Source organism: Melopsittacus undulatus, chromosome 6, assembly GCF_012275295.1.
Source record: "Melopsittacus undulatus isolate bMelUnd1 chromosome 6, bMelUnd1.mat.Z, whole genome shotgun sequence".
In the NCBI taxonomy this organism is placed as follows: Eukaryota; Metazoa; Chordata; class Aves; order Psittaciformes; family Psittaculidae; genus Melopsittacus; species Melopsittacus undulatus.
The window spans coordinates 37,412,823-37,435,647 of NC_047532.1; the positions used below are offsets into that span (position 1 = coordinate 37,412,823).

General features: G+C 35.1%; 1 protein-coding gene across 1 annotated transcript in view; it reads left to right on the top strand.

Moving 5' to 3' along the window:
* The window catches only part of RSRC1 (arginine and serine rich coiled-coil 1), a 176,472-nt gene that overhangs the window by 13,017 nt on the left and 140,630 nt on the right, over positions 1–22,825 (top strand). Inside the window, exon 5 of the mRNA XM_034063784.1 lies at positions 2,120–2,245. Within this exon, the coding sequence (XP_033919675.1) occupies positions 2,120–2,245 (126 nt within the window). The remainder of the gene's footprint in view (positions 1–2,119; positions 2,246–22,825) is intronic.

Genomic DNA, 22,825 nt, shown 5'->3' on the forward strand with positions numbered 1-22,825 from the left:
CTAAATAATGTATTTGCAATCTCTTTTTGAAAATCACACTACTTAGGTAATAACAACTATTCTAATAGTTCAACTACTATAATTCACAATATAATAGTAATAATATAGTAGTTTGTACAGTATAACACCATTTTGTTAACATAGATCATGTGGCTATATCTACCGATTTTTTCTTGACCTAATATTGTGTTTCCTTCATCAGAGGCCCCTTTTAGTACCTGACCTTTTTAGATCAGGTATGCTTATAGTAGCTACCTCTCTGTCTGACTTGTGGTGATACTGGAGTCAAACTGAGCAGGTGGTGATCAAATTATTAGTAAGTGGAACTGAAGTACTCACTGTGTCTAGTTGCCCTTTAAATACATTAGAAACTGCTCTTGACAAACCTTTCTTTAGTTGGCAGAAGAGTGTGTCAATGAGGGGCAAGTTGGCTGGTTGCGGGTGTTTCTTATTTGTTTATTTCCATCCCCACTTTGTTCTGTTCCTGCTCAGCATCTTACATGCAGCCCTTAGGGGACACAACGAGATGACACGGGCTTTGATGCCAACAATATGCTGATGACATGCAGCTTTATGAATCTCTTTAGTCCACTGCAGGCATGGCTATCTCACAGATAAAAACAGAGCTTAAAGGGAGATTAGAGTTTGGATGAAGACCAGTTGACTTACATTGAATCCAGAAAAGACGAAAGTGTCTGCTTTTAGGATCTGGCTGGTACCTTTGCTTTGCCCTTAGTTTAGGGCATTTGCTCCTGGCAGTAAAGACACCATTACATGCTGGGGTCCTACTGGATTTATCCTTGACCCTTAAGAATCAAAAGCAGCTGTCTCTAAGATGGTTATTCTTCATCTTCATTTAACAAGAACAGTACATTTCTTTTTCAGATGAAGATCTGGTTTTAGTAGTTAACCTATGTATTTTTTCCATCTTGAACTGCTGCAGCTCTACTGTACGTAACACAGCACCCCTTTCCTTATGCTAGACAAACGATACTGACTACATCCTGAATTGCAAAAGTGTTTCTATGAGGTGTTATATTTTAATATTAACCAAACATAAAAGTAAAAAATACAGAGTTTCTCTTAAGAATTTTAATTGTTAATTAATTAGTTGTTAGGAGATGGAGACAGAATGTTAAGATTAAGACTTTGAAGGTATCATTCCCCCAGCTTCCACCTTTAGGTTTAGTTGTTTTAATTTACGTATTTAGTATCCTTTCACCTTTCTCCTTTGTGTATAAGAATTTATTCTTTGAAGAAATGAAATGGGGAGGTTAGGTGTGAGGGGGGAAAAGAAGATATCTTTCTGACTTCTGACTGAACTCAAGAGAAAACTTCCAAGCTCAAACAGATAAATTAACACTGATTTTTTGATTACTTATAGCCCTGAGAAACCCCCAAATCAAACCAACTGACCAATGAAACCCAAACAAAAACACCAAATAAAAAAACCAAACCCAAAACCCAAACAACCAAAAAAGGGTAGGGGAGGGTCTGTCTGCATTAAAGCAGAACAAAGGTTGTGTGTCATGAAAGTTAGGATAACAAATCTGTAAGATTATACATATACATAAAATATTTTCAGGTGTACGTAAATAATTTAAAATACATTTTTATAGTTGCATTTTATGTATGTACCTAGTATGACTGGAAATAATTGTACAGAGTAGCAATGCAGATGTTAACATTTTATGTATTTAATTTTTAGCTGGAGTTGTACTCCTTATCCTGAGGAGAGTGTAGGTTCTAAATGTTTCTTCCATATTAGATTTGATAAAGAAGGAAGTGAGTTTTAATGAGCTGGTCGTGGGACTAAGAACCACTGAGAGCTGGGTTGTGTGCCTGGCTTTACCCTTGAGGTACTGCATGATTTTAGGCAAATCAGTTAGCTTCTGTTTCTCTGTCTACCCATTTTGTGTCTAGGAATGCATATTTTAGAATATAAGCTCTTCAAGACAGGTATTGCCCATATATATGTGAATCACTTATTACAGTGTATTATGAACCCCACATTTTGTGTTTGTGTTTAAGTAAGCTGTTAGGGGTTTTGTTCCTTTTTTGTTTGGTTGGTTGGTTTTTTTTAGAAGAAGCACATACTAATAGCATGGTTTTGTTTTAGACGTAGGCACAGATCGAGCAGTAGTTCTTCATATGGTTCCAGAAGAAAACGCAGTCGTAGCCGATCAAGGGGCAGAGGCAAATCCTACAGGTCTCAAAGATCGAGATCAAAAAGTAGAACAAGAAGGTAAGACTCTTTTCTATGAAAATAATTGTAACTTCTCTTGTAAAAACAATAATTTAAAATTTTTCATGTTGTTACTGAGTTTGGAATATATTAGAAATAACTGTTTTAAGTGATGCTCTAAACTATATGTCAGTTGAAACCTTTCCTAGTTTGAAATCTCTGTGCAGTGCTTGAAGATAAGTTGTATATTTTACATTTGACCAAGTCACTTTGGTTTAACTGTAATAATCTGAAACATTCTTGTGAATATTTTTTTTTATTACTGATTTCCATAACTCCCATGCATAACATTGGCTCCCTGAAGATCAGACTAAATTGTTATTTTCTCATCTGTATTTCCTTTGGAAAGAGATGAGTATTTAATTATGCAAATTTTTCTTAATATTTAAAGATATCTCTGGTGCTGAAAGTGTTCATAAATTGGATTGTGGCAAATGGCTATTTTCAATAATAAACATAATTTCAATATTTAATTATTAATCTGATATTACAAATTGTATTATAAAAATCTGCTTCCAACTTTTGTAATTAAAAGAAGCTCAATTTGTGTGTGTGTGTGTGTGTGTATTTTTCAGTTAAGAAGTTTAAATAAAGTTTATCCCTGGTGTGGCTGAACCCAGAACATCTGAATATCAGAATAATTGTCAGCATTTTCTCTTGAATTTAGTGTATCAGAGAGATCAGAGTGTTTTGGTTTGTTTTTTTTTTTTTTTTTGCTATGTGTTTAGAGATCATCAGCCAGGTTATTTTGTGTACTTTCACTAAGAATTTAGTAAAACATGTTATTTTCATATACCAAATATGAGCTGTTGCCTCTAAATTCTGAAAAATTGTTGTTCAAAGATGTGGACGTTTCTCTTATTGTTATTCTCTCATTACTTATTCACAGCTGTTCATTATAATGGTTGCCTGGACACTTATTGCTACAGTGCCTTTGTAGTAGAAATTTGGTTATTTTAACTGTCTGATCTCTCTTGCAGTATACTTACCATCTGAGCTGTAGACCCTAGATAAGCTGCTTCACTGTGTGTAGAAATATTCCTGTAAATATCCACTGTTCTGCTAACAAAATCAGTTTTAACACAGTGAGATGTTACAAGAATAAGGTGCAAATGCTGTTTTTCAATATGTCAGATACTCAGCATTTTTTAAAATTGTGATAAGAATAAATTGCAGATCTCATTAGACAAAATATAAAGAGGTTTACTGAAGTTAATTGTCCCTGCAGTATATAGAAATTATGTACTTAAAAACTTTAAAAACATAACTACCATTTACTTCGTTTTATGCTAGGATATATTGTGCAGATAAAATTTTATCTGTAAAATACAGCAGCTTTTTCAATACTACAACCACAAAGGTATAGCTGTATGTCACTTTAAGTGATGTTACTGTTCACAGGCATGTTTCTTCAGGGGAAATATTAATAAATAACACCTTAAATTATAACAGAAGAGTCTTTTGGCATGTTAAAAGCATAAAAACTATACCCAACAGGACACATTGATTATTTTATGGTAATTTTTTCCAAGTCTGCTCTCTGTTATAATGCTACACTGAGAAGCCAAGGATTAATCTTATTTCTGGAGGAGTGTTAAATAGGTTGCAGAAAGCTGCTACTGGAGGCCTGTGTTTTTCCTGTTTGTTAGAGCTGAGGCATTTGCAGCAATGCTGAATACTTCTTTCCTATCTCAAATTCTGTCTTGTGTGCTCGATCGAAGGTGTGAACAGCTTTCCTAAAATGACTGCGTACATTGTGATTCTTCAGGCCGGGGTTGGAGGAAATATAATGGAGGGGTATAAAACAAGAATGAATGATGTGGAAAAGATGATTAAGGAATGAGTGTTTCTTTTCTCCTCCAGCTGAAGACCTGGGGCAGGCATGAAGTGAACAGTCAGCTGGTGGCAGATCCTAGTCAAACAAAAGCAGCTAGTTCTTATGTATCACATAGTCAAGCTGAGGAAGCCTTTGCTGTTGGAGGTTGTGGATACCAGAAGTTGAAATTGATTTAAAAAGTCAGACAAGAAAAATCCATTTGAAGCTGATAAATGCGAAGACACAGTATTTATCTTGGGAAATGTGTGTATTTGTAGTGCTGAAGTGTAATTTTCATAAGAATTTGGCATCTGTCATTCATTAATGCTTTTGCTTAGGGTGGGCAAATTATTTCATATGACTTTTAGAGATAAGAAGTGAAGATAAGCTGTAAACTATGTATGTAAATCTACATAATGTAAACTACGAAATAAAATGATCAGAAGTAACTCAGGTAGCCACCTTGTCTTAGTGTAGCAAAGAGTGTGTTACCCGCCAAGTTGTTATTGTTGATCTCCAACTTCAGAATTGCTAGTGTTGGGGAGTAAAATTTACACACCCAATGGATAAGCAGCAGTAAGAGAGCAATAAAATGAAGATCATCTGTGTGCTACTTGTGTTTGTTGTGTTACTCTTGTAGCTCAGAGCACCACCTTTAGGGTTAGAGTGACTGTGATTTCCTCCCTACCCAATGGGAATTAGACCAATGGTAGAAAATTAGTTTCATATTGGAAGCTAAGATCCACTATATAGTATCTTTAAATCACTGGATTTTTTTTTTTTTAATGTAAGTCATGCAGTTAGCACGAGTTCTGAATCTAATGTCTTCTCCCAGTCCTCCCTAAAATTAAGATAGCTTGTTTTTCAAGGTAATGAAAATATTGGTAACAGTATATGTGGCTGTAATGTAATCTTCTTTTTTAATAACTTCTCTAGTCTAGCTTATTTTTTGAGTGAATAATTTACAGATGCCCAGATGAATAAAATACTGAAATACCAAGGTATTTGAAAACTTAATTTTTTATAATGACTTCTTAAAAATATTTTGAGCGGCTATTGTTTGTAATCTAAAGTGATTTTTGCTTTATTTTAGAAGATAAGCAAAATTGTGCATAACTCTTTTATTTTAGATGTATTTTTTAGAGTCAAAAAAATGGGGCTTCCTAGTAATGCTATAAATTTAAAGCTGTCCTACAGCAAGATAGTACAATGCAAATAGGACTTAATAAGATCACAAACTGAATTTCAGCAAAACAACCAAGATTTACATTAAATTAGGAATTTTAAAACCGATTTAGTTTGTTTTACTGAGCATTTGCTTAATAACATTTCGCCTTCTTGCAATCTTTTTAAAGACAATAATTCGTCTGTGAAATGCAGGCACATCCTCAGTAGAAAAATTGAAAGCAACAGCTCACTTTCTGAAACCACACATATAGTGATATAAAGAAATATTTCAGCTCTACGAAATTTAATAAATCATCCCATTTCCTAATTTGATCATATTAGATGCTGATGTGGAAGAAGCATTTCAAATACCATCTCCTCATTAATATACATCAGTCTAGGGAATAGAATGGAATACTTATGCAGAGATGTCACAGTTACTGTTTCTTAGTTTACTAAGTGGAACAGGTTGATGTGATACTGGGTGCTATTTGTCAATGTCTTGCTAAAATGGTTTGGGTCGAGTTATGGAGTCCAGAAAGACGGCGGCTGATAAATCAAAAGTGGATTGAGTGGACAGGAGGCAGTGATTGATACTGTGACAGGATATGAAGAAAGGAATCTTGATACAAGCATGCATGATATTGAATATGAGAAGGAAAATGGCCCTGGAGTATGGATATTATTCAAGGAAATGAGAATAATAATATCATTTTGAAATTATTGCTGGGTGAAGATTAGGATAGTTCTTATTAGAATATTATGCTTCTCTGGAATGGAAAAACTCAGATTTCATATAATTTCTATGTGGATAAATTCTTGCTAATATTTTTAGAGTTTTCAGTGCAATTCAGCAAGTTAATTGTATATGAAAATACTCTACATCAGGACTTGTAAAGCAAATCTTTTAATTTACATGGCTTTAAATAGAACTAACCGAAACATGTTAACCTTTATTCCTTGATATCATACAATTCTGTGATTATAGGGTATTTCACTATAATTGCCTTTAAACATGCAAGTTTGTTTTTATTGTCTGCCAAGTGGTTTTGGCTTTTCTTTTTACGTTAAACTTAAAACTCCTGCCTTAAAATATCTTTAACACAGCTTAACTTAAAAACTAGCACAGTAACACCTAATACATCTGTACACATCTAAGAAGAGAAAATATCATGCATAAAGTAGTCCTGATTGGAGAACTGAGGCCTTTGGACTGTTTCTGAAGGAAGTGTTTGGTCAGTGTGTTGGGTTTTTTCATGGCATAGGTGCTGTTTTTCATCTTAGTGGTGGTAGATGGTTACTTATTTTTTTAACTGTTCTTTCCATCTAATTGATTTAATATTGAAATGTGTACAACTCACTGCAGTCCAGTTGCAGGGTGACATACTTCTTATGGGTGTCTTTGGAATAGACTTGTGTTTTGGTATGGAAAAGTGGCTTGTTGACTGAACTTGCCATTATCCTAGCAACGTAAACTAGAATTAACTTACGTTCAACCCTTACAGCTTTCCAGAATTCTTTGGTTTAGCACTTACAGTTTGTAATATTTAAAAATAGGGTCCTGAAGTCATGCAGAAAAATGCAATGTGAAAGGGTCATTAGGCAAAAAATAGTAAACCTGCACCATTTTCTTTAATATGGTGCTGTGTTGGTGTACATACTGAATAGAGACAGGTTCTCAAATTTAGTGATCTCTAAAGATAGTGTCATTTGCAATGCCTGGTTTATGACACACTGATAGTGGGATTACAAGAAAAGAATTCCCCATCACCCCTTTCTAACTGTGTTTTCAATACTGCTGCTGCAAACCCCAATACAATACCAGACAGTGCTTACCCTGAAGTTAGAGATTCTTGCCTTTGGGTTTGCTCTGTTCTCAAAAAGGTCGTAGCTTTGTGCAGACACTTAACTCAAAGCTGTAAACCCTTCCTATGTATCAGTTGTTCACTTGTGTTCTTTATAGTGCGCTGCTGTATACAGAAGATCTGAGGCTTTTTGCAGGTTTCAGGTTTTAGTACTGGCATGGGTCAGTCATCTTTTGCCTGAGGGTTTGTTTATTTATTTTTTTCGATTTTTTTTGAGTGTTTTGGGTATTTTTTTTTTGTCTTGAAAATTTCCTAGTTTAATATCTTAAAAATAAATCCAAAACATTGCTAGGAAGTACTTTATTGGAGTCGATATTGCAAAGTGAAATGTCATTTGTAAGACTTTTCAAAGATATAAACAGTATTATTATTGAATGCTTTTGTATTTGCATTACTTGGAATGGTAAATAGAAGTGAGTCTGTCTTCAGTTAGTCTCTTTTCCATGTATCACATTATTTTAGTGTGGTAGTATTAATGTGTTAGAGTCTTTTCAAATTAAAACCCTGGCCTATCTGGTCTTACAGCTGATAAGAAGTGTTGAATCAAGACATAATCTATACTAATGTGGGTTCAAAACTTCCTTTCAGTTACAGGCTGCATCTGTCTGTCCTGGTTAGCATACACTACATTGTAATCCACTAGAAACTATCAATTAGAGCTTTAATTATGAACAACAGGGAGAATTTTCTAGAACAGCATTGGCTGGAAAAGAAAATTAGGGTTTTAGGAGAGAGGAAATTAAAAGGGATGTACATTTTGGTGTAGACATTAATGTCAGCATCAGTGTCTAGTGGAAGAGATAATGGCAGATAAATAAAGAGCAAAGTTGGGAGGGGGCTTGCAAATTAGATTGAGAGTTTATGGGAGAGCAGGAAGGGTAGAGGAGAGTAAGTTAAAAGAAAGGAAAAAGGAATTGCACTTGTGTGCGTTTAGAAGACCGATTTTTAAGAATGTTATGAAGAGAGACTGAATTTAAATATGAGGCAGATATATGAGTTAAAGTTGAAGCTGGTTTCAGTTGAAGAGTAGAGGTCTTGCCTATGGGAATATTTTAACATAGGTGCTGGTAGGTGTTCCAGGGAAAAGGAAATACTTAGGGAAGAAGGTGAAGGCTTTTGGAGTTGACCATGCTATGGATATCAGATAATGAGTTTTATTGTCTGATGGCAAGGAGGTAGAAGGAATAAGGAAGTGAAGTCTGAGTAACAACAGCAGTATTGACTTGGAGCCATGAGATAGCTATGGGGGGAGAAGGTACAAACATGGCTCGTTTTGTATGGCTGCTGTAAGAACCAAAAACTGACAAGAAAACTGTGAAGAACAAGGTTGGACACATTGTCAGACAGTGTTGAAAAGCTGTCTTAATCTATAAAAATGCTTTGGAAATACCTTCCTTGGAAATGGATCCAAGAATTTTCAGAAGAGAAGCCCATAAAAGTCCTATAAGAAGTCAAGCAATTCTATTTAATCAGAATATTTCTTTTGAAATGGGTTTGGTTGGTGTTTTTTGGTGTTTGTTGTGGGTTTTTTTTTGTTTTTTAGTTGGTGGGTTTGGGGTTTTTTTGTTTTTGTTTTTTTTTTTTTTTTCCTTTCTTTCCTGGTAGTAACTACTAGAATTACTGGACTGCTCTTTTAAAGTTTTGGTCTGCTGCCTAGGATATTTTTTCTTCTGTCCTTTCCACGCAAATTAAGATACTCATGTGCAACTAGCTGTAGACCCACGCAATTATGTAAGGAATTGGTGTAAATATTACATGTTTGTTTCTCTTCTTACTGGTGGGGAAGCTTAGAGTCTTTGGTCCATTAGAATATATATTTAATTATAATATTTAGAACTAGTGCAATTCAGATTATTGAGCTTGTTCATGTTATCTCTAGTTTTTCTGTGGATGGTAACATCAGATCATATTTCTTCTTTTTCTCCCAATAAATGAAAGCCTGCAGTTTTTATTTAAAATCTTGTTGCATTACAGGTTTTATCAGCAATAGCATCTAAACATATTTTTTAGCTGTAATAACTTTTTTCAAAAGGAACTGAAAATTTTGTCTACAGAAGTATACTGGAAAAAATAGAGGTGAAGCAGTGTCACTGAAGATATCCTAGAGCAATAACCCACCAATGTGCACATTACTGAGACCTAATTGATCGCTTTGGGAAATTAAACTTCATAAGGCAACACCAAGGGCCCTTAAGTTATCAGGAAGGCCAGATAGCTGCTAGTGACAGTTGCTTTGGTGCTTTTCGTTGGTATATAAGAGAAAACCAAAAAAACCTTACACAAACAAAAAACACCCCCCCCCCAACAAGTTAACAAAAAGGTATGAGTGCATAAGTGTTGTTCATTTAGAGGTAAGCATTGAGTCTAATTGCATGTAAACTTTTTTCTAAGGCAGTCCAGGTGTTGTGTATGCAAAATGTGTTGTTATAAGTATAGCTTCTTATTTTACTAAACTCTTTCATTTCTCCCTTTGGGAAGGGGTGTATTTGCAGGTTGGTATTTCCTGGGGTTGGATTATTTTTTTATTTTTTTTTTAATGTTTCAGTTTCCTGCTTGGGAAAAGGCACAAAATAAGACAAGAAAAATGCGATTCTCCTTTTGTTCAGGATTGGCTGTTTGATTTCAATGTATCTAAACCACTATGTAGTTTTTTTGGGTTTTTTTTTTGTTTTTTTTTTTTAAATCCTTTTTTTCTCTGCTACTGAAGCTCTGGCTGTGAAATAGAAGCTGTTATGGGTTGGTTTTTTTTTTTTAATTATTTTTCTTGCAGAGCTCGTGTTTCTAGAGGCAACTGTGCGAACCAACATATAGCAGATGTCTTAAAGATGTATTGGTAATATAAGACCATCATTGTTTGCTGTGTAAATTGCCGCTGTTTCCAGAGTTAGTTTCTAGAATGTGATTATAAAAACATGAAACACAGAATTGTAAAATTTAGTAGAAAAATTTTGCTGTTTACTTTATTCCCATTTTTCATTCTTTCTAATTCTAGTAACATATGACAGTAACAGAATCTAGTTACTAGATCTGTTACTAGAGTTAATAGATCCAGTTATTGCACCTAAAGATCCAGATGAAAAACACGTGTTTCTGCTGAAAGTGTTTTGCTGTATCTTTTCTGTGGGACTTGTCACAATGTAAAAAGCCCTAGTAGGAGTAACAGCTGCCTTCTAACAGTAGAACACAAGTAGCTGTCATCCCCATGTATTAAAATGATTCCACCTGAACTTTGTTTCATGTACCTCAGTCAGCCTTGCTGAGGCTGTGTGTGCCAGAGTTACACGTACACCCTAATTCAATTTCCCTGTTCATGGTAGTTTTAATGATGGATTACAGTTTCTTTCACAGATTTCTTTCTGTGCTTCCTTTACGTATTAGTAGACTGGTAACCATAGTCCTTCTCAATTATCTTTGTATATTACTCTTGTGTTCTTTTATTGAAGTTACATGAGGGGTGGTTATAACAAGACTTAATAACTAGCCACCTTGGATTAGGGGTAATCGATACTTGAAGTATGCTGTGCCCGATGCTATGCTTCTTTCAACCTGGAGGTTAAAAATTTTGCTATAAATATATTGGGTCCTGGGAAAAATTAGTCTTACCAGAGAGATAAGATATTGTTCATCAGTAATGTTACGCCTCTGTGGTGGAAGGTGGTCTAAAACTTGGTGGGAGCCAAGACCTGGGGACCGCTGCCAGCTTTAGCTGTTTTTCCTCAAGGTGGTGTGGTTCTTTGCTCCTAGCTGTGCTGTATGCTTTCAAAATCCATCTTCCTGGCAGAGATGGTAGTTGCTGACTCTTGCTTTAGAGAATTGTTGTTTTGGGTTTTAGAGAGGACCATACTTCTGTGTAAATTGGCAACATGCCCTGGAATTTTTGATCACTGCTTTTGGCCAAGATATCAGCTGAAGCCTTTGCTGAGTATCAGGGTGCTGCTGTCTCTGAGTAGTACGACAGTAGCTGCGGCATACAGTAGTTTTGGTACCTTTGCACAAACAAATTTTATCCCATATAAATCAATTGTATTTCAAGATGCAGATAGGTAGCTGCAATTTTTCTGTTGATACTATTCCCAGAGTGTGCTTTGGGTTATATCTTGCCTCTGTGGGTGAAAGGTGATCCAGAACTTGGTGGGAGCCAGGACCTGGGGACCCAAAGTGTGCTTTGGGAGCGAGTTCCTGCCAGATTAAGCTAATTAAAGTTGGGGTACTGTGTCACTTTCCTGGCTGTCCCTTCATCCTTTAGTGCCTGTTGTCTTCCTCCCACATCTATGCTTCAGGATAGTTCAGTGTGCTGATCTGCCTGAAAGCTTTCTCTCCTCTAGTGAGGAGCAAGAGATCAGGGTGAGGTGCTCACATATGGATGAGTGTGCACTAAGAGGAAAAAGGGTCTAGCCTGGGTTGTTCATTTTGATCAGGTGAGAGGCAGTTTTAAAGCTAGTGTAAAGCACTGCAAGCAGGGAATGTTGCCAGTTTATAAGGCAAGGCACTGTGTCTCCCTGAAATGCCAGAGCTAGAATCTGTATAAATGCTAATACTTCATCTGGTCCTAGTATAGATTTATTGGTATAAAAAAACTTTGGTCCTGTTGATGACCAAACTGAACTTCAGTGATTCCAGATTCTACTAAGGTGTGACATTATAGGAAGGAAAAAAATTACAAAAAAAAGAAAAATTCTTTTGTAACAATAATGTAGAGGTTTTGACCTTTTACTGTTAAGATACTGTTTTGAGTAACTGAGTATCATAGTTTAAGCCAAAACTAGACATTGAGCAATATATATTTTATGTTAAATATGCAGTCAGATAAGGAAAAAAAGTGAAAACTTTCATTTTTATATAGTGTAACTGGAGAGAGATGTATTTAATTATAATGTATATTTAGAAAATATTAAAATGTAGGGAAAGATGGGGAGCTAGTCTCTATTTTTGTATTAACTGGAATAAATATTTTAGTTGTACTTTTGTGGATTTTTTTTTTCTTTAGAATATTTATGTTTCTTATGAATTCTTATTTTCATATGTTCAAAATACTGTGAAACATATGCCACCAGTATGGAGTTTCCTTTTCCATAAATATTATTTTAAGGTATTCTCCAATTGCTGTTTTCATAGGATCATATCAACTCCTAGTAAGGCAAATTGACAAATTCTAATGGACTTTAAAGGGTTATGTTATGCTCAGCTTGAATAACAGATTTCATTTTGGTTTTTAATTCTATACTGCTGATTTGTATCCTAGAAATGAAGGCAAAGCCAGTAGTATGCTTCGTTTTAAATTATACATATAGTGTTAGATATCTATTTTTCTTCTACAGGTTTTGGTACTTTTATATGGAAACATATAGGGGTAAGATAAATTGCAATAGAATTCAAATTAGTCAGTGGCATAGCACTAGAGGTCTGTTACTGGTCTATGTCAAAAAGATATACTGAAAGTTTGCCTGTTAAAGCGCTAAGCTTCTTGATTGGAAAGTGAGTAAAAAAAAAAGACAAGAAAATCCTTTTCCTATTTTCCTACTATATAGTCTTCTTGAAGTTCTTCCAAATTAGATTTTAAATGCCAATTAGGAGGTTGAATATACTAAAATAAAAGCAAATACAACCAAAATGGCCTCACCTTATGGCTAGTTAGGCTTTTTCTCTCAAAAGTGGAACCTTTGCTCTGAGCATGGCTTTGAGAAAGATATTCAGTTTAATGAACACATTAATTAGAACCATAACTATTTATAAGATAATTAGAAACGAAGCACGGTAAACTGGGCTTTTCCTGCAATTAATGGAGGATTAATTACTGGAGGTAATGAAGTGGATTTTTAAATGCATTAAGGTGAAGTACAGAGATGTGCAAGGCTTTGTGATAGTTGCATAATTATTCCAGGCTGTTTGAGCATAGCTCATATGAGATCGCTAATAAGCATCATTGCATCATTATGTATGCACTTAAAAAGACTTACCACCAAAATGACTGCCTAATTATTTCTAATTGGCAGGAGTCTGTGTAGTCATTGAGCTGTTTGTAGCCATTTTAAGGTTCATTTAACTATCCTTGGGGCCATGTGATGGATGGAAAAAAGCTTCAACTACACGCTGGCCTTGGCTGGCGCCGTTAATCAATTTTGGTGGGCTTCAGTTTGAAATGCATTTGCTCATGCAGAGGTCAAAACCTAAAGTAGTCCAAGCAAAGTTTTGCTTTTTGAAGCCACTTGACTGTATTCATTAGCAATTAGTAAAATAATTGTGTCTGTCACTATATTTGGATTTCCGTATGACTTGGTATTCTTTCATCACTGTCCCTTCTTATAGCATATTAGCTTCACTGGAAACCAAATATTCTTCCAACAGACCCTTTTAGCAACTTCAGTGTAGTAGCATATGTTCCGATATACTACCTTTCTTCATTCATTTGTTAGCTTAAAACAGCACAGTACATTTCAACACAATCATCTAATTTGCTCCCAATTGATTGCTGAGTGAAAGTTTCTACCCAAGGACAACATTTTAGGGCTTTTAAGGGTATCTCTGAGGAATTAGTCATTAAGCATTAAGAGAGGAAGCAAGCAATAGTCAAATCGAATTCTGACGTTTACTGGAGTTTTGCAGTTAGAGGCATCTATTTCCAAGATGTTGACAGCTATGTATATTCAAGGACATCTTCAGGCAGAAGCAAGCTGTGTAATAATCTCACTTGTTTGAAAACTCATTCAATAATTACATTAGAAATGTTGTGACTATCATTTGAAAATGACCTTTTTGAGATGCTGTAATTAGAGTGTAGTTATTTTATCTTACAATGTCAGATTTAATGTGACATCCCATTAGGTAAGCGTCTGTGAAAGTTTTCAGTGAGTGTGTTGTCCTGTTGAACATAATCATAACCATCTGTGGGATGTTGTCAGTGTACATAAGCCATTCATATAGCTTAAGAAAACACTGGTGAGCAAATTGTAGGCTAATAAAATAAAGGTCAGCTTTGTCATTTTTGCCACAGAATACGTGGTTCTAGTAATTTAATGTTAAAGCATAAATTTTAAAAATAATTGTTCAGATTATGGTTAAAGTGTAGGATTCACTGAAAATACTGATCTTTAAAAAGAAAAAAATGTAATTGATTCACAAAACATTAGTTCAAATAACAGGTAAGAGGTTAAAGAAAGCGAGTTGTGGTAGCATAAACTAAAATATAAACTAATCATTGGGGAAAGCTGCACGATTTTTGATTTTGTAAATTGTTTTAATTTGGAGACTTTTGTAATGGGAATCTTTAAGAAGAGGTCACTTCTGTAAACGTATATTCAAGACAGAAAAACTATGTAAAATACAAATAGCCTTTCTTCCTGATACTCATTTGGAATTTTATTTTAGGAAGTCCTGTTAGATACGTAAAGGTAATGGAAATGTTGCTCCATAGATTATCAAAACTACTCCTAGGAAATACATTTTAGAGCGGAACAACAGTTTTAATCTGCCTTTGAACTTTCTGATTGGTTGTATTGAAAATTCTGGTGTTAACAAAACTGTAGCTACTGCTGGGTATATTTTTCTTTGATGTAATAAAGCAGTGGGAATCACATCTGTGTAGCTATCATGTTAGTTATAAAACTGTTCACAGTGTGCACATCAGTGCTGTTGTAGGGCTCAGCCTCTCAGTGAGAGACAACAACCTGTTCTTATGGGGTCCTTAATTGTACCTGATTTACAGGGTAAGGGCAAAATACCTGCACGGTTTCACACCTTATGCCTTTGGTCCTGTCTACTAGACCAATGAACAAGTGTTTGCTAAAACCAGAGTGTATCAACAGCTTTCTAGCTGCAGACTGCAAAATTGCCTTAGATTGCAACTTTAACCTTAATTCCAAAGTCAGTTATCACACACTTAATCAGAGGGGTGATAATTAGGGATTAGTTAGGATGCATTGTTACTCACCCTTAGCGTTAGATAAGCATTAGAAGTCTGAATGTTGCCAACTGGGCAACAGGATAAAGTAAGATGTCAAGTATTCTGATGAGAGCTTTCCTGAAGACTGTGGTAAAGGATCTGAATTATGGAGTATTTCCATGCTTCAGCTAAATTAAAAAGACCAAATTAACTGAATAATACAATAAAGTCTTGACCTTATTTCAGAGCATATCATACAGTAAAGCTGATATGATCACAAGATTGGTGTGTTTTATGAATCTGAAGCTCAGTAACCAAAGTTACCAAGTTTCTAGTATGTTGCAACTGTGAAGTGCAATAGGTGGTTAGACATTATCTCATCTAAGGTAATATCTTGTTTTCCTGTAGTTAGTCAATGTACCCTGATGTTGCTTGTAACAGAAAAGCGCCAGGCAGGGCTCGAGCTCTTTGTGCACTGCCGGCAGTAATGGTTGTGTATTCAGAATAAAATTTCAGCCCCAAAGACTTGGTAGCTTGATTAGTAGAAGGAAACAAGAGGCGTGAGGGGAAACACAAAGTTGGAGGGATGTGAAAAATACGCAATAGTAAACTGTCTGCCAGCACCATGAACCACAGGCAGGTAGCAGGGCTGTTGCAGGTGTGGGGCATCAGTGACTACTGAAGAGGCATTGAAGGTGGTGGGCAAATCTTCCTGGGTTAGTATATCGTTAGCTTAATATGTATTATACCTTTCAGCTCTGAAATCTAATTATGTTCCACTCCTTCTTCAACTTCCAGATAATGGTGGTAATCATCTAGAAGTTGTGATATAGCTGTTGGGAAGAGAATGGTTGAAGGATTTAAGGGACACCATATGCAGTGTTTTATTTTTGGAGTTTGGTGATATTCTTAGTGATGGAAATAATACAGTTTACACTTTAATTCTTGCTTTTAGGTTTTAAAATTGAGATGAATGTAGTACATAATAGGTGCTGTTGCAGACTTCTTGCAGATTCAGGAAGGACACGTAGTGCTGGTCTGTGATTGTTTCATGTTTTTGTGGTCATTTTGTAAGGTTTGGTTATTTTATGTTTTAAATAAAAAGCCAAACTTAGGAGAAAATTCCATGGTAAAACAGAATATTTTTTAAGCAAAGGCATAGATATACAGAAATCATCTTGTAATTTATCTTTCTTACCCATTGAAATTGGATCTAATATAAATTTGTGATTGGTACAATTAATTGATCAGAACAGTCATAATGCATTTTGAAATATAATAATTAAGCCGTTTTGTTGCTTTATGTTTTAAACAATGCAGATTTTATTGTTTTTCTTTTGGGTATATTTTGTTTTCCAATATGTTATGTCACAACAGAAGGGTTTTTTGTGTGTGGGTTTTGGTTTTTTTCTGTTTTTTTTTTTTTTTAATTTTTTTAACAATATTAGGATTTCTTAAATTTTGGAGACTTGATCCTATAGGCAAATTATGGCTACTTTCATTAAATATATTTGTTTTGGGTTTTAATTTCAGAAAACAAGATGGTATTCTAAAAGTCTTTCTATATGCTTCATAAACCTGTTCTGGTAAAAAGTGTAGGTGGAATATCTCAAAATGTCTGGTTATAACTGAGTTTAAAAAAAGTTTCAGTTTTTCTTAATTGAGAGCACAGAGCAATAGTTTGTTATCAGTCAAGTAAAAGTAGACACACGCTTTTGATCCAAATATTATTTCCAAAGCATTCATTTGAGACCTCTCTTCATTGTGTTAATCAAATCTGTCTCAATAGTTCCAGTCTTTTAAATTAGGTGTATGTTTCTAACAGACAAGCATATGCTTTATTCTCGTCTTTAAGCAGTTATTGTTTTGCCCTTTAAATGGTAATGCAACTTGCTGTGTTGTTGAAGAAAGAGGAATATTGATACAGTTTTTTTTGCTGTTGGTTCAGTTTTGGATCCATACTGGTACTTCTTAGTGGTTTGAGTGCCTCGTGTTGGTGACGATGGTGCCATGATGCTCTGGGTTGGTGGTTTTTGTTTGATGTGTTTTGTTTTGGTTTGTTTGTTTGTTTTCTATTTCAGTTTATGAGAACAGTTATTGTCCCATGGTGTAAGCTGATTTCAAGCATCTGTTCAGGTTATTTCATTCAGCTGTCCAATATCTCTTTTTGGATGTAACTATATGTAAATATGGTACTATATTTAAGCTTGAACCATGATTGGGGCCGCAATTTTAGATGTTTTACAATTACAAAAAATAAACCAGTGATCTTATCAAAGAGAGACAGAAGTGCTTGCCTGTAACTAATTTGAACTTCTCAGAGGCACCAGGAAAGTGAAAAATTGAACCCTGAAATCACTCATTTATGTTTCTTAACATTTTAACATAATATTGGAGGTGTTGTCAAATTTACAACAAATACTCCCCTGGATAGTGATTCCATCTGGAAAATTAATTTGACCCTTTTTCATTTCTGTGTGATGATACATCCAGATCTTCCTGTCATAGCAGATGCAGAGTCACTAATGCCTGCATGATGTAGAAAAGAATAATTTGGTGTATTTATTGAGAGTCCTGAAAGTAATCTGGACCCTTTTTTTAAATAGATTCCAGATGTATCAAGAACAGAATAACTGCATGTGTACCTATAAATTAATTACAAAATCTGATAAATTCACTTGCTAATAGAATGTTAGCTACTTGTTCATGTAGAAGTCAAGTTTTCAGATTATTTTTATTAAAAGTAATGTAAAAAAGATATAAAATGTCTTTCCTACAGGATTATACAATCCAAAGGAACAGAAGCCTGTTTCCTTTTATTTATTAATTTATTTTATTTTTTTTAATCCTGGTTGCTTTTCCTTCAACCTTAACAGCACAGTTCTGGAGTTTGGTTAGGAGAGGAAGCAATCCTTCTTGCTGGTATCTTTATAGTGTGGTAGACTAAACTTTTGCTTTTGCCTCTCTTACAGTTGAGGGCCTCTTGTATGAGTGGAAGACAGGCTGGATAGTCTTAAGTCATTTGAGCTTTTTTGTTTTGTTAACAACACTGAAATAATAATAATTTCACTTTTTAACTTTAGGCTTATACAGAAATTTATTAGTATATATGCAGCTGGGTATTACATACACTTACGTAGGTGTATGTGGTTTTATGCTTTAACTCTAGAATTTCAAAACTGCTAGAACTGCTCTGAATGAGAAATGAATGATGGGGATTGGAGAGGTGGCTTTTTTCTTTGTTTATTTAATAGCCAAGACAGCATACTAACTTCTGTTTCTTTGTTATTTTATTACCTAAAGGCTATTAGAATTCTGTCTTTTTCCGCTCAGTCGCATGATGGCTACATGAATGTGGGGTTAGAAAATGAGTCTTGTTTTGGGGCAGCCTTTAAGAAAGATGCAGGAGGAATTAATATAATGTAAAAACAGATGTGTTCTTACACTGGTGAACCTAATTTGAGGTGAAATCTTAGCAAAGAGAGGCAATTCAGGTCCTTCATACAGATTAATAAAAGAACTGAATGATGCAACATGTTTCTTCTACTGCCTCGATAAGGATGAAGCCAAAGATCCTCAGCTCCTTTAGACCAGTTGTATCTAGGGCAATTAGTGACCTCTGTGTAAGCTAAAGGAATAAAGTGGGGAGAGAATCTCCTGCTCCCACTAATGACTGGAGCAGTTTGCAATTCCAGTAGATGATGGGAGCTGTTCACACAGCTGTTCTCCCTTCCCAAATCCCAGCCAGCACACTTCATTACACTTACTTTGGCCACAGCTGCTCCTGCAATCCTGCCTCTGCACAAAAAAAGCCTGTTGAAAAATAGTATATATATGTATATATAGTTTTCTGTGCCAAATGCAAAAATAATATGTATCTAATAAAAGTGCAGTTAGTTTACATACTTATGTATCTGTAATGTGCATCTGGCCTTCCAAGCAGATCACACTTCTGCATGCAAGGAATTGCTCCTCAAGTGAGCCATTTGATGAAGGAAGCAAGTTATAGTTAGTGTAACTAGCTTCATCAGGCATTTTGTAAAAGCATATCAACAAAAAACAAATGGCTTCTCTCCAGGCTTGAATAACAACTGTTTAATCTGTGATTTATATTTCTGGTCTGTTTTCTGGTTTTTGTTTTCTGAGCTTAGGCTTTTGTTGAAGTGCTCCTGCAGCTGGTAGGGTCATAGGCAGCTTTTCTTCTATCTTGTATTCTAGGCAAGTAGTTCTACTCGATTTCCACTAGAAGCAAGTCTCTGAGCAAAGGACTGCTGACACAAAAGTTCAATTTAAGTAAATGTTATATATTTCTGGAGTCGATTCTTTTTCACCCAGGTGTGGATCTCCTCTAGGTTTTCCAACACCTTTGTGGTGATGTGGGCATGCTGAACTGGAGGTAACACCGTCATGAGCCCTGGAGCTTGTCTTTCAGCTGCTATAGGCAGTCTGTAGGCTAGTCAAGGTGTTGTGGCAAAGGCAGCCCTTTGAACTTTGAAAATGAGGAGAGGTAGACAAGGAGGTAGTAGTCGGGAGACCCAGAGTTGTAACAAACAGATTGTTTGGGAATAAACAAACTTAAAGTAGTGTCTTGTCCATCTGTTCTTCTGTCCAGCTGCATTTATGCAGTGTTCATGCCAAGTTTTCAGTAACTACTTTTTTTTTATTACAGCTTGCTGAAATTTTGACTGTTATTTCCTCAAATGTTTGATTGTGTAATTAATGTAATTTAATGGTGGAGGATTGTTTATTGTTGAACTAAGTTGATGCCTGTATCTGGCAAATTTTCTCAAATTTCTGCAAAGAGAGTTCTTGATTGTTTATTGTTTCTATTTCATCTTGGTTTTTCACTGGCCCTATTACTATCTTTAATATCCTCTATTTGATCACTTACCAACTGGCTAAACTACTGGCTTGAAACAACATCTTTTTCTTCTTAGGCCCAGTGTAATTTCAGATTTAAAGGCTGACTCTGCTGCTGCCTAGCTTCATTTTCACTCACCTTGCATTTAACAATAAATAAACAAAACATGTTGTCATGCATATTATCTATATTTAACTTCCTCAAATGCATGTGTAATAGTGACCTTAAATGTTTTATAGAGGTAGCCATATTCACATTAAAGATATATATATAATTAATAATTTATGCACTCTGAACAATGGCAGTTGATGCTTGAAATTATTTTACCTTCCCCAAGAACTTGTACCATGCTGTTTTTTCCTGGTGGTGAAGTTGAGTTAAACTGTTTCTCTTAATATGCTTTGAAAGAGAACATGTCATTTTTCTGCAATTAGTTGTGTGCTTGCTCTGTGTCTTTATTACCAATATGAATATCCAGGTTTGATGCAGTGCAGTTGTGTTTCATTGTTCTTTCCAGACTTTTGATTTATTGCTAAATTAAGGAGGCATGAATAATTTGGGTTTTGTTTGCAGCTCTTGAGCTAATAATAATCTAATAAGGATCATATAAGCCAAGAGATACTTAGAAGAATGCCAGGGAAGGACTTGACGTCTCAGAAACTTTGCTTTGAATAGTGGTTGCTATTTGCCAATGGAATACCTTAGTTTACCTTCACTGAAAGAGCACTTGCTTTCCACTGAGCTGTCTTGGGTTTGTGCTATAATTCCTCTTTCCATTTTAAAAAGTCAGTTTCAGTGACTCTTTTCAAATTGTAGTGTTTTGAAAAGATTAGATTGTACCTATAAGATATAGCTCAATGCTTTAGTGCAATATAATTGGGGAAATACTAAACGACACTGACCTCATTTCCTTTAGAACAATGAAAATTAATAGTTTCACGTTTTATTAGGCTGATATTCCAGATGTAGTGTACATTTAATTAAGTGTAGTTTCCTTTTGGTTATGGTATGTGTATCTGCTTTTTGTCACAAATTCTTTCTAGTTTTACAGTTTTCCACATGTTTTCTTTCACCATTTATGATTTTTTCAAAGCAGAGCTATAAGGATTTAAATCACTTTAGCATGCAGCAAAACAGTTCCCATTCAAACAATAAACGCCATTTTAAAAAGCCTTTAGATCTTCTGTCACTTCATAAATATAAATGTATAAAAACATTATGCAGTTGTAGTGCCCACCTGCTAATTAAATGCAGATTTCCTCAAACTTGTTTTAAAATCCGCTTATTTGTTTCAACTCTGTCTCTGTTCAGAATACATATGGCCCTTGTGAAACTAATTATGCTTATGGAGCAGCTGTTAAATTTAGTGCAACTAATTTTATCCAATATTTTACATTTTAATTGATTACCTGTGAAGAAATTAGCAAATTAACACTTATTGTGCAGTAACTGAATGGGCTTTTATGGATACTTTCAATTTTTACAAGTGGACTAAGTGTTGATGGAATAAAGACATTTCTTAGGATTTTAGATAGGAAAGTTATTGGTGAGCCTTGATTATCTGGTGTGAGAATTTAGGGAGACTGAGTGATGCCAAGCATCTGTGTGTTCTGTAACTTAGACATGAAAAGCAGATTGGAAAGTAATAGCTTTTCACAGAATTTTGCTAACATATGGGCTTATCTGGATCTAAGAACTCTTTGAAGATCTTTGAACTTGACTAAATGACTTAACCTTTGGCATGGTGGGTGGGTGTTTTGTGTGCATTGATTTGGGAGAAGGGGGTGTGCATGCTGGCAGTCTACTACTCTTCAGCTTGGTATTTTTTTTTTCCCCTCCAGTAGTTCTATAACTTGAACACTTTAGGACTTGCTTTAATATGAGTAATTAGGACTGGTTTATTTTTCAACAGTGATAAAATAGAAAAATCTTTATTCTATTGCTTGATCTGTGGACATTTGTTCTTTTTTTACCAATGAATTCTTGGCGCAGATAACTTCTTGTAGGTACATTTCATGAACTTATATCTATTTCCCATTCTGTATGTATCACAGGGTATTTTAATAGTAATTCATAGTAATGTACAGGTGAATTTATTCATACTACAAGTGAAAACAGAGGAACAAATTTAGTATAATTTAATTCTCAGTTTATTAAATAATCTTCCACTGTCAAGAGCCTATTTTGATTTTAATATAGGCTTTATGAAATTTTGCATAAAATATTCTTAAAACTAATATTTTAGGATTTTGGGCTTACAGGCAAAGAAAAAATAACTATCCTGTTAATATCGTGCTGTACTGTAAATTTAAGTTCTGTGACAATAAGTGCAGCTTTTCTAAGTGCTTAAGCCAGGCTCTGTGAAGGTGCTGGTAATGGCCCAGGGATCTGAGCTTGGCCTTTGGTTCTCTTCTGCTACAGAGAAGCTCTACCCTGTGCACGCAGCCTGAGTTGCACTGACTACCGAGTGCATTTTAGGCAATATGAAGCATCATTTTTCTTGTTGGTGATGATCTTCATTTTTTATTTACCTCTAGCCTTGGTGTACTAGGCAAAGGTGGGAACTGCCTTCCCTGAAGTTGTCAAAGCATGATTTCTGATGTTTCACTGTTCAAATTCTGCAGTTGCCACATAAAAGTGGATGTCAGGGATTCAGTGTTACTTGTTTAAAAGGAAGAGACAGGAAGAAACAGCATAGAAATTAAAGAAAGCTATCTGGATTGCAAAGTCAGAGTCTTGAAGCTTAGAACATTCCAGAATCACTTTAAATAGCATCTTAATTCTATCCTGATGTTTGCAGAATAGCATCTGTTCACACAGTCACTTACTGTTAGGTGGTGGTTTTCAACAAGATCAAGCTAAGTAGGGAATTGTGGCTTCTTCTTTGAATAGTCCTCATGTCATCTGGTTCATCGAAGCTTGTGCTTGGTGTTGTAAAATCAGTATTTAATTGCATTAACAGGTGGGTTTAATTAGCCTGGGATGTAATAGA